The sequence below is a fragment of the Hirundo rustica genome, chromosome 6 (assembly GCF_015227805.2).
Source record: "Hirundo rustica isolate bHirRus1 chromosome 6, bHirRus1.pri.v3, whole genome shotgun sequence".
NCBI classification, from domain to species: Eukaryota; Metazoa; Chordata; class Aves; order Passeriformes; family Hirundinidae; genus Hirundo; species Hirundo rustica.
The window spans coordinates 54,681,380-54,693,896 of NC_053455.1; the positions used below are offsets into that span (position 1 = coordinate 54,681,380).

The following is a 12,517-nucleotide window of genomic DNA, read 5'->3' on the forward strand; positions in this document are numbered from 1 at the left end:
CAGTTATTCCAGTTACATGCTAGTTTTTCCACTCTTACAAAGTGAAGCATAAGCATGTTGAGTACAACCACTTCTAAGGTATGTAACGAAGTTCTTTCATGACTTTTTTTTCAATTAGCATTATATTGCAGTTTTCATTTACAGAACTGGGAGATCTTTTCAGTTAATTGTTGAGGTATTGCTTTGTTAGCTGAGAGATCATTCTTTAAAATTTGCTGAAATGTGATATTTTACACAGAAACATAGCAAGCTTAAGGAAGAGGTTTCTGAAGATTAGGAAAGATTTACATTTTCTCTCACACATAAATAAATATACTGAAAGAAAAAATGCAAAAAAGCATAGATTTGATTCATTGACAGTAACTGCATTTTGCTGAAGTTCACCACAGTGAATTGCAGAGCTATGAATATAATAAATGTTTTCACCTAGAGCTTGTATTTTTTTTCCCATAATTTATGTCCTTATGATATAAAGTCTGTAATTTGCTTGAGAGGGAGAATCCAATTACTCTCCAATTAAGAATATTCATGTCCTTTGTTTAACTGGAAGGGATCCAGACTCATACAGCTGAATGTTCTTTTTTGTCACCATTAACAAAAAAGAAGAGTTCTTTATGTTTTCAGGAACTAGCATCAATTATTTCTTCTAGATTTAATTCTTGGAAGATGACTTAACACATCTGGGTGGACAGAGTATCAGGGGCAGTTTTACAATCTTGTACACGTCTCAAACTATAGTCACTATACATCATAAATATCACAACTTTCATGTCTAAAAGTTGTACTTTTTAAAATAAAGTGTTGCAGAGAGATCCTCGATCATCACATGAAGGCCAGACTTGCAGATATCTGCAGAAATTTAACCTGATCTCAGTGTGGACTGGGAGTTACGCCTTGATATTAAAATTCTGACCTACACATGCCCACCATGTACATTGTGTCATTTGCATGTAAAAATTCATGTATGCTTTTGAAATTCTCTAAGTCTTAACTGCTGCTTGCTGGGGATGTACAATTTCTTCCTAAAGATTGTTTCCATCCCCATGGATTGAGACTTGAGAATATCTGGTAGACATTATTATTGTTATTATTAATAATAATAATAGGAAAGGATGAGTCCTTCATTTAAAACAATAATAATAATAATAATAATAATAATAATAATTAATAATAATAATAATAATAATAATGCTTTAAAGCAAGGATTCATTCTTTCCCCAGTCTCTTAGTAGCCAGGATAAATTTGACTTCAGATTTCTTATGAAGGGTTCACAGATTATATAGGGATCAGTGTCTTCCAAAACGACCTAATAATCTTTCACAATTTCTGCTTTATGCTAAAAGGGGTTGGGAGGGAAAAATTCAGCTGATAAGGGAGGGGGAAAAAAAATCATCATTCAAAATTCAGAACAGCTAAATAGGTCATTCAAGTCTTATAATAATCTCCAGTATCCAGGAGCAGGTGATGACATTGGTAGTCAGGAACAGAAATTAAGAATACAGAACACTGATATTTTTTACAGAGCTTATAGGTTTCAAACACTGGATTGTCTCTAGCACAGCTGATGCTCTATGAGGTAACCCTTAAATGCATTATCACTTGTACAAAGGCAAAAATATATATGAGAATGTGAAGAACAGCTCTACAGTCTCAAAATATCTGCATTTTGAGCCACTCAAATACAGTGGTTTAAATACTGCTTAGGATCCTTTAAATAGTACTTAAGGTAATGACTAGTCCTCTCACTGTGGCAACAGCCCCTTCTCTGATGTCACTTGGCATTAGCCAGTACTGGCTAATGAATTATGACCACTCCAATTTGCCAGCCCAGGAATTCATTAAAAACCTTCTTCTCCTACAGTCTGCAGAAGGTAACTGTTCAGCTGTTTTCACTGCAGCTCTGTTCTACTCATAGGAGTATGACAGCATGCTCCACATGCATGACCACATCCAAAGCCATAAAAAGATTTTCCATCGAGGGAGAATGCTTGTGAATATATGACAGCAATTTTTTCAGCTCTTTCCAAAAGTGAGTTCTGTTTTTTTCAAACCTATTGATGATAACCAGGGCCTGAGATCAAATTCCTTCACCTTTCCTATACTCAGTGCTCTAGAACGATCCTATTGTCCACAGCCACTGAGAGATCTGCCTTAAGCTTATTACAAGTCTACCAAAACCACAGCTTATTAAATTACCTAGCAGGATTCCATGGGCTGCAATGTTTCATACTATTACAGACACACAGAAATTTTATCAGAGACGTGGATATATTGACAATTTCCTTCTGAAGGATCATTATGTAAAAGTCATTCAAACAGAAATTAGAATTCAGGAAGAGAAAAATATGACAAACCTTTGTCAGAAAGTGCTTGCAAATCTCCGGGATGCAATAAAAAGTGATAATATGTTATAGGAAAAGAAAATGGCAAACAATGGACAACACCAAGAAAATAGGAGGCTGCAAAATGATAAGCATTTCAATGTGACTGAAAGTTTCCTAGTCTTTGAGGACTTGTAGCAAAAGTAAAGACTTCTAAAAACCAGACTTCCATATAGCTGAAAACATTACACTGGAATACAAGGAGGACGAGTTAGAGCAATCATTCTTTTTCAAGGCTAGGAGAACAGAAAGATGAGAGAGCACATAGAAAGGCTGCTCAAATTTAGTAGTGCCCCTCTGTGTACAAGCTCTGTAATGAACATGTGGAAATGACATGGAGAGGACTGCTATAGATGTTTTCTGTAAATTTTCTGTTCTTGCTCCGAGCAAGGTACATTATTAGAAGCAAAAGGACTGCACACTCCCCATGCACTTTCAGAGCAATTCTGTGTTTAAGACACCAGCAGGAACAATTATGCCTAATGTTCCAGGGCTTAGAGAAAAGAAAGGCCTGTTTTCTTGAGCACAGTTCTCCATGCCTCTCATTCACAGGACAGGCAAAATGGCCTGGCGTAATTAATTATCATTGCAGTTCAAGACTGCTGCATTATCACCACTCTTACAGTGAGAGATCCTATTTTTCCCCAAAGGCTTTACCAGAGTGTCCTAGGTTACAATATAAGTTGTGCCCAAAGTATGTATTCTATCACCATCTACATGAGCTGTTGAAACTATGTTGGGCAATGTTTCCCTTGCCCCCTCCCTCCAGACCATCTTCCGTTAATGGCCCATCAGTGTCCTGCTGCATGACTCATGGATAACTCCCTCCAGGAGCTATCTCTGGTTAATGGGCAATCAAGGACCCATTGCAAGACTGATAAAATGATATCAGCCCATTGTGAGATGCTCCGCCCAGGGGGAGGAGCCAAGCATTCCCACCTGGATATAATCTGGGCCTTGGGACAGCACAGGCAGCCTTACCCACTGGATTCCCAGAGGACAAGAGCTACCAGACCTTTCTGCAGGAACACTGCTTCAACAAGACCGCTTCATCTGGACTGCTACCACCACGGTTTCAGGTTGTATTCTGACTCTGTCAGTGATCTTTTGTACTATTGCATGTGTTTTGTTTTATTTTATTTTATCTTTTTTTCTCTCCTATTAAATTGTTTTTTCTGACTTGGAGTCTCTGGCTGGTTTTGCCTTCAAGCCAGCACACAGAGCAAGGAACGACTGAGCACGGCAGGAATCTGGCCAATAGCCAGGAGGTTAAAGTGCTGCTTCACTTCCGAATTTTACCTTTGCTTGCCGCAATGCTGTGAAATCTGCTTTAGCTGTGAAGGAACTTTCAGCAGCGTGGTAACTTTACTCAAGAACCACAAGATGGCACCACAACAAGCCATAAAAACCTCTTCAAGTGTCTGCAGTTCTGATCTCGCTCGTTTATATAATTAATAAAGCAATTGAGTAGGACTGTTTCTTTTTCAGGCCGTACTAGAGAGATTACAAATGGATCTCTGCTAAGTGACTTTTTAATTCCTCTAAGCTGAGCAGGCGATGCTTAGACTGATCCATTTCAAACAGCTGTTTAATGCTGCGCTGAAACAGACACAACATAAATCAATATTTTAAAAGGTGATCAGTGCCCACAAGTATCCAATTTCAAGGTAATTTTAATCACATTTAGGAACACACATTTCACAGGCTGGCTCGTTGAGCTTGTCCTGCAATGATGCCTGATTTTCCTCCCACAGCATCGTTCAGCTCCTTTGCCTACCCCCAGTGCCCTGCCTGGCATCCCACACTCCCCCATCCTCTTGAAGATCTGCCCCACAAGAAGGGCTTCACTGCCTGGGATGACAGGGTCCCAATCTCCTAAAGAGAGAGAATAAATTAATTTTTAGGGTCCTTGGCAAGATAAGAGGGACTTCTGGATCCTAAAGGGAATGATGACCAGTACTTTCTGATGTCAGTCTGGCCAAGACTGTGGTTCAGCTATCAAATATCTGTCCTTTTCTGCAAAAGGAAGCTTCCCATCTGCTGGCACCATGGCAGACACAGGAGTATCTATCTGGCAGGCTGAGCAGCCCAAACCTGCCACCACAGCACAGTCTGTGCAGCGTATGCTCTCAATCACACAGCATGGAATTCCAGCAGACCCTCCCAGGTATTTTTTTATGCCCATAGGTGATGGAGTGCCTCTGGTCACTATCATGCACATCCCTTAGACTATAATGGTATTTCACCCTCCTGCTTCCTATCAGGAGGAACATTCCTAGGTTTTCCCTGTGCATTGGAAAGTCATAAAATGATATTATGGCACGGCACAAACTGCTTTGTGTACTTCTCTACTCAGGCTTCAATGATCACCAAGGAAAAATACTTCAAATCCAGAACCCTTTAGTAAAATACCTCAGAAAACACGCTTTTAAATGAGCTTTCTAAACATATATTTGAACAAATATGGCGCCTGTGCATGACTCCCCAAAATACATTTAGCCCTCAGTCAGCAAAAAGTTCTCAATACTGTAATTTAAATGAAACTGATCTTCTGACTTCCATCACATTCCTATTTAAAAATAAGGCCTCTGGTTTAATTATTATAATTGTTTTTAAAAATACACATTCATTGGGAATTCAGCCAAATACAGTATTTTTTTTCTTATGTCACAATTCTGCTGATACAACCTAACTAATCAGATTGGGTTTTCATATTAAGCTATGTACTGGGCTGATACCTTAGGAGTATTATTTTATACGTTTCAGATCAGTTTCCTCATTAAAACTCTGTGATACTGATTCCTGCTGCTATTTCATAAAATTACTTTGCAAATGTGCAGTCTGATTACAAATTCCTGTAGCTCACAGGGCAACTCCATCACCCTATAAGTTGCTCAAAAATGGCTCCATGCCCTAGAATAAAAGGTCCATATGACTGCTTAGAAAAAAAATAATTTAAAAGTAATTTTTCAGAATCCCTAAAAGCAGTTAATATGTTAGCTAAAGTTGGTCAGAAAAAAGGTTAAAATTTCAGCTGAAGGTGTCTGTGGCTGCATGCACTCTTTCCAACCTATTTTTCTTAAGCAATTTGACCTAAAATTATTGCACTTGCAAAAACAATATGGGTCAGACATCTTCAGCCTAGAACTTTATTTAGTAAAATGGGGTTTTCTTCTATTCTCCAAGTGTGCCGAATTGTTCTGCATCAAGTTTATAGTGTTATCAATGCAGACTGTCATCATGATTCAGACAAGCCTTATGTTGCATATCTTAGCTGTAGTTTGACAACAATTAGCAGCTGCTGTTTTTTATGTATGAATAAGGTTCAGTCCTCTGCCAAATTTACTGTTTTAGAAGAAGAAAGCATCATAAAATACATCATAGACATATGCTTGCCCAGCTTCTTAACATAGTTATAGAAGATAACAGAAATAGTGATGAAATATTAAAGTGTCTGCAGCATTGTCTTTTTTTATTTTAATTTTAATTTTATTTTGTTTCTAGGTTTTAAAAAATATGACCATGGCAGATCAGTGAGACAACCTACCTAGAAAATAAATGCAAACATTCTTACACAAACTACTAGTGGCAGCTTTTGTCCTTTGGACTCCAGTCATTCTATAACATTTGGGCCTTGAAATATTATTAACATAGAAGTTAAATAATAATAAAAAACTCAAATTGGATTTGACTTTTCAAATAAATATTTAGATGTGTTTTGGTTATCTTTCTGATGTTCTCAACAGCATTATGACAATTTCATACAGACCTAAGAACTGCTCAGATAACCAAAAGGAAACCCTAGTTGATCATGTATTGTATGACTTTATATCTTGTCCACCAGGTCTCTCCCTTGCTTTGTCACTTTTCTAATATGATTAATCTATTTAAATTCATTACGATGTTTTGTCGTTGAAAAACACTATAACACGCAGAAAAGTTTAAAATAAAACAGTAGTACTCAAGGGCAGTCACAGAATCAAAACTTCTACTTACACACAAAAAGGAAAAAAATTATTTTTCATTGGAAAATTAAAATATTCAGAAACTGTATGATAAGTAAAGATGAAAGAATGACAAAGCAAGAAATAGGAAGAGAGCATTTTTAGCAAATGTACAATTTTAATTCCTTGGTTCACTCTTGAACAGAATCTTAACACTTATTTCCTAACAGATACCAGTGGAGTTACCAAATGATCTTATATAAGGAGCCAATATCACACTGGGGTTCTGCAAGAGACAGCAGATAAAGGTTATAAGAATGCCATCACTAAAAAGCATAAGAAAATGCAGCTGTTTTATATATTTAGAAAAGTGGCATAAGAATCAGCCATGACGGGATTTATGTCATGTGAGACAAAAACTGCAAGAGAGATGACTGAATGACAGCATAAGCATCTGTACTGTTGCTTGCACTTTTCTGTGTTTATTAAACACTTCTCAGAATATTTAGTTTCTGCTGCTGTGACTGCAAGCAGGATTTCCACAAGACTTAGAAAGACTAACAGCTTGTGTAGGTATTTGAAAATATGGGACATGTAACCTTAGCTCCAAGTAATGGAAACTTGTATCTCCAGAGATTTCTAAAATCCTGTGTTACTAAAAACACAGTCAATCCATTCTGGCATTTTCTTTAGCCTCCTGATAATCAAATATTCTGCTTTCATATGAATGCATGTACAAATTTGTCATTAATGATTAAGTCTTTAGCTGACACTAATTAGTTTCAACAATCTATGTGCTCAGCAGGCCCGACCTACTTCACAGTTCTGCTTCATTAGTGCTGGCAATTTAAAACAATATCAGTGAAAATTATATTGACCAACAGTGACCAACCACTCAATGCAGTGGCTAAAGCCAGTGAGAGCCTCCCCACTGATTTCAATAAGAATCACAGTAAACCCCAAAGGCATAGAGAGAGGTAATGCAGTGACAAAAGTAATCTCCCATCCTAGCAAGCAACAAAAACAACAGCAACAAAAGGGCAAAACAAAACTCCACTCAATTTACTTGGCACAGGCCTGTGCTGCTGTGCTGTGAAATACCAACCCCACAGAGGGAGCTCAGACTTAAGCACAGACTCAGAAGCAATTTGCAAGCTTTGTACTTCAAGGATATCAGTTTAGTCGATCACTGGGGAGCAGCAATATACCTCAGGTTAAATTTGGAACCGTGCAGAAAAGCATTGGGACAAGCACAGAAAGGGGAAAGGAAGAGTACTTGGTCAAGGCCATCAGTGTGCAAAGAAACTTGGCAAAGGCACATACTCGGCATGATGGCACTCAGCGCACAACTCCAAATCTTCATGTGGTGGAACCACATAGAAAGTAAATTAAGCCATAGGTTTAAGCACCTTTGACATGCCTTGAGACACTTTCAATGCAAAACAGCTTTCCTATGCAGAAGCTATTAGCCTCGGTAACATATCTATTTATCAAGATCTAAAACATGTAACCACAACTATGAATATAAGAAACCTAAAACCATGTCCCTTGACACCATTAAGTTTAAGCATACATAAGTATTTAAGAATACATTAGAAGCTAAGGCTAGGCTGGAATAGTCACAGGTGTTTTATACCAGACATATTTTTTTCCCACTAGAAGGTTCAAGACATCTTCTATCAGGACACAGTCAGATTTATTACTCGTGATGAATGTGTTGCACACATATAACCAAGTCTTCCAATAGCACTTTGACAGATGCTGAAGTTCTCTTAGATAGCTAAAGTACCTTCTTTTAAGCAAGACAGACTTAAAACTTGTAGTAACAGAGTCATTAGTCTTAGCACCACCACACTTGAAGAAAGAAATTCCATTTGTTTAGAACATATAAGGAACATAAAAGCTTTCAGTTTTGTAGTAAATGCTTTTGCAAGAAAAAAAGCCCAAACAAAACCAAAAAACAATATCCCACATACACACACACAAAACCCTCAAAATAAACAAATAAACCAAACACCAGAGCACAAGCAGAAGAAAAAGAGCATTTGTTGCCAGAAGGGAAATAAGAACAAAATGTGTCACAGCACTTCTGTTTGAAGTGATTGAAAAAGCCAAGCAAAAGCTCCCTTGTGACAGTGGCAGTGACAATGTCTTGCGAGGTTACAACAGTAAACAGTCCAAGGGAAAGAACCACAGAACACAAAAAAAAAAATAGCAATACAAGATGCCTTTTATTTCCCCAAGAAGCCACTAAGGCATTAACACAGCCATGTGAATCTGATGTCTGATTTCCTCTGCTTAGCACAAAAGTTGGTGAATCCTCATCTACAGCACCACCTACACTTTGTTGAACCAGCCCCTTGTTCATGTTTAAGATCTTCCTTGACAGCATTTACCAGATTCCTGAACTCGCTCCAGTTGGAGTACAGAGGTGTTGACCATTAAGTGCTCCCTTAGCGCCCTTGAAATCGGGGCAGGACAAATCTTCCCGTGAAGTGTTTGTATTGTGTTTACAATGTGCCTCCATGAACTCTTCAGGAGAGCACTGTCTAAACCATTTTCTGTTAAGCTCCCACCTCATTCCAACTCTCCAATGAATCCCATCACTTACACTGCTACACCTCTGTCTCACTGTGGAACAAATTATATGGATTAACAACAAAAGCTGTAAAAGACAGCTTTTCCTTTTAATAGAATGATTTCATTAACTTGTGCTTCCACAGGCGAGGAGGCTGAGTGGGCCAGAACAAGGAACTAGGGCAGGGAAGAAACAACTTGGCAGGGGCTAAACTTGCACTGTCTGCTTCTGAAACTACGTTTTAGTGAATGTATATGACTACTTTAAAACATGAAACAGAACATTGCAACGGAGAGATCGGATATTTTCTGTATTGTCCTCTGCGAATGAAACTTATTTAGTCTTATTTAATTTGCATAAATTAGTACTTAGAAAAGATCAGATCTTCAGTAGAGATATAACAAAAGTAATCAGCTTTTGCCTGGCATCTCTGGAATTAGAGATTTACAGCAATTGAGAACCTCCTCTGAGAAGACAGACTGTGGTGACACTGAACGACACAAAAGACCATTATCAAAAAATCGTAGGGTTTATATTAGTTCAGAGGAAGATATCTAATTTTTTTTACTTTTTTATAGATTTAAGTGAACTGTCTTCTCATTCAAACAAAATTTTTATTACAGGAGATGTCCAGGGATAATTTTCAGCTCGTTTTCTAACTTTGGTGTGATGCAAAATTCATTTACAAATGAAGGTACTGCAGACTGCAGGGAAACTGGAACAGATGGCCAGTCTGCAGGACCACAGGAAGGTATGACACACTTAAAGGGCTCATTTGTAAAAGCCACTTTGAAAAGTATCCCGTCTGCAGGAAACTAATAGGCCAATGAGAATTTCTTTTCATGACAAAACACTTTTAACTGTATGTCCTTGTCTAGTTTTCTTTCACAGATGGATTTCTGTAAAAGTCAGACTGACCATAATAGAACAGTCATAACAAAGCAAGACTGGCTGTTCTGGGCAGATAATAGTAAATACAGTGCTACTGTGAGTCATCTTCCCCGGATTTGGTATGTGGAGCTCAACAGAGTTCTTTCTCTGTCATTATTTTGGTGAAGAGGCTCACATCCCTAACTTGTGAATGCAGGGAAAGGGCAGTGAGCAGGGGAACACTATCCATAGACTCTTTTATTACCATGGAAAGCTAGGGAATAGCTTCAAGTTGAGTTTGCATTGTTGTCAGTTAAAAGCATTTGCATTTTCCCCGGAACATGAAAATATTTCATCTGAGATCACTGACACAAAAACACAAATCTGGAGCCTCAATATGACATCCCTTCCCATAACACAAATATCCCTTGCATAAGTTAAAAAAACGTGACCATGCAACAGACAGGAACCAGAACTGCATATACTGGGCTAGAAAAGAATGACAAAGAAAAGTGGAGGTCTTCATGGTATAACAAAATTCACATAACCAGCTTTATTGGATCAGTGAATAAATACATATGCAGCTCAGTGGGTAAGACCTAACTTAGAGAAAGCCAATTAAAATTGATACCCTTGAAAAATCTTGAAAAAAAACAAGAAAATGGTCATTAGCTAAGAAACGCTATTGCAGTGTCCCCACTGTGAAGGGTCCTCCACTGCCAGAGGACCAGGTTGTACCCCAAGCCCATCACTTTGAGGGCTGACAGAGCAGTTAAAACACCTGAACTTTTCATTTCCAAAAATAGGCTTCTCAACCTTTTTTCAAACTGTGAAACGGCTCAGCTATTTCTAAATGCCACTGAATCAAATCCAGTGACATGTGTAGCGAGACACTGTGACAGTAACCTTCACCATCTCTTCCCCAGTGTGTTTAGCCTTTCTTTTTTCCTCTCAACAAGGCTTAATCTCACTGTCTGGCTGAACACTAATCCGCTTTCACCAAGTCCCAAACTAATGCTTGCTGCACTAATACACTGCAAATCCTCAAGGTATAAATTACACACAATTCAGTATAAAAGGCAAGCACAGTGCTTTCTCCTCACTACAGCAGTTACTTCGAGGAAGGCAAGTAGAATACAGGTAAGTTTTTTATCTTATTCTGATGTAGAAGTCTTTATTTTTTTCATATTGCGAACACTTAAAGTAACTAATTGCTTTTGAAAAACACATTGTACTTTGCTCTTTCTCTCTCTTGGTTCTTTGTCCTTACAGACAGAATACCTTCTTTCTACAGAAACTTAGATAATATTTCATTGAAAGTGGTATTCTGCTGGTATTATCATTCTTCATAGATTGCTGACATGCCATTTCAGTCGCTTAGGAAAACCAAACTCCTTTAACAGTAAACATAAGATCTATCTAATATCTCTGTTCTCATTGATGATTCCAAATGCCTGCTGTTATAGAACCACTTGAGGATAATGCAGAGACTCAATTTCTCCCTGCTTCTCTATCTATTTCCTGTTGAAAATAACTGTACGTTTCTCCAGTAGAGATATATTTTTTGCTTTATAGACAGGATGAAGACACTTAATTGTTACGTGCTGTTACTTTGCTGGAAAGCAATTTGCTGCAACAGCTGTCAGCTCACCAATATTACTATAGCCGTGGAAAGAGAAGAATGTGAATTCTGTATTACAGTGAATGCCACGTGGTGCTCAGGATACTGCTTCACAAGGGTGAGACTCTTCATTTCAGGCACCAGAACCAAATATTTCAAGTGATGTATGGATAACCCATTCCCGCAGTCCATAGCAAACCCATGGACAAGATGAGCCTTGTGAAAGAACAGGCTGAATAACTGCTGTGCTGTCTGACACAGGCATGGAAGGGTGAAATATCCTAGTAAAATTCAGTAAATTAACTGGCTGCATATATTACGTTAATATTGTATAACTAGAGTGAGAAGAATTACAATCTGGATCTCTGCTTTGTGCTGAATTTGTGGTTGCAAGCAGATACAATAAAGCAGCCATTACTATGTAGACTCCTCTGCGCTTTCAAATAATTTGAAGAATCAGGCAACTGCCCTGAAAGATTGTCTGGTGATGGTACGACACAAATTTGCCATATCAGTCTGCCTGAAAGGGAAAATTTAAAGATCCAAGTGGGATTAGAAGAATGAGACCCAAATGCTTTTGATCGCATTGGGATTTTCTCATTTTATAAAAATTTTGAAATCTAACCCACAGCAAATTCTAAAACGGTTATTTCCTTCTTGTAATTTCAGGATCCAGTATATAAATATCCACCAGTATCAACCGCTCAGCAAACCTGCACCTTCAAGGAGGTTGTGTACGAAACAGTGAAGATCCCTGGCTGTGGTGACCATCCTGAATCCTTTTATTCATACCCAGTAGCTACAGAATGTCACTGTGACTCCTGTGACACTGACACCACCGACTGCACTGTGAGGGGACTGGGGCCATCCTATTGTTCCTTCAGTCAGAATGGAAGTAACCAGTGAAGGGTACTGGAGACAGCAGTTTGGCTTTAAATGTTCCCTGCTAAGTAAAGGTACTGTTCAGGTTTAAGTGGAAGATAACAAGCTATGCTATTTAGAAACAGACAAGACTGAAACAAAGATTTTTAAGGCCAAAATGAAGAGGTACTGACTAAACTCCTCTTCAGGCCTTCATTACTTAACCTATCAGCTGCCTTAAAATTATTTTCATGGGTCTAT

The 12,517-nt window shown here is 38.2% G+C and overlaps 1 protein-coding gene across 1 annotated transcript; it reads left to right on the forward strand.

Moving 5' to 3' along the window:
* The first annotated feature begins 9,531 nt into the window (after positions 1-9,531).
* FSHB (follicle stimulating hormone subunit beta) lies at positions 9,532-12,301 on the forward strand. The gene is made up of 3 exons (XM_040067926.1): positions 9,532-9,655; positions 11,350-11,513; positions 12,065-12,301. The coding sequence occupies exons 1-3, from the start codon at positions 9,574-9,576 to the stop codon at positions 12,299-12,301; spliced, it is 483 nt and encodes a 160-aa protein (XP_039923860.1). The 5' UTR covers positions 9,532-9,573.
* Positions 12,302-12,517: the final 216 nt, after the last annotated feature.

Coding starts and splice junctions, on each gene's coding strand:
- FSHB (XM_040067926.1), top strand. CDS start 9,574: ATGCAAAATTCATTTACAAATGAAGGTACTGCAGACTGCAGGGAAACT. Junction 9,656..11,349: donor GTCTGCAGGACCACAGGAAG/GTATGACACACT, acceptor TTTGCTTTATAG/ACAGGATGAAGACACTTAAT. Junction 11,514..12,064: donor CAGGATACTGCTTCACAAGG/GTGAGACTCTTC, acceptor TTGTAATTTCAG/GATCCAGTATATAAATATCC.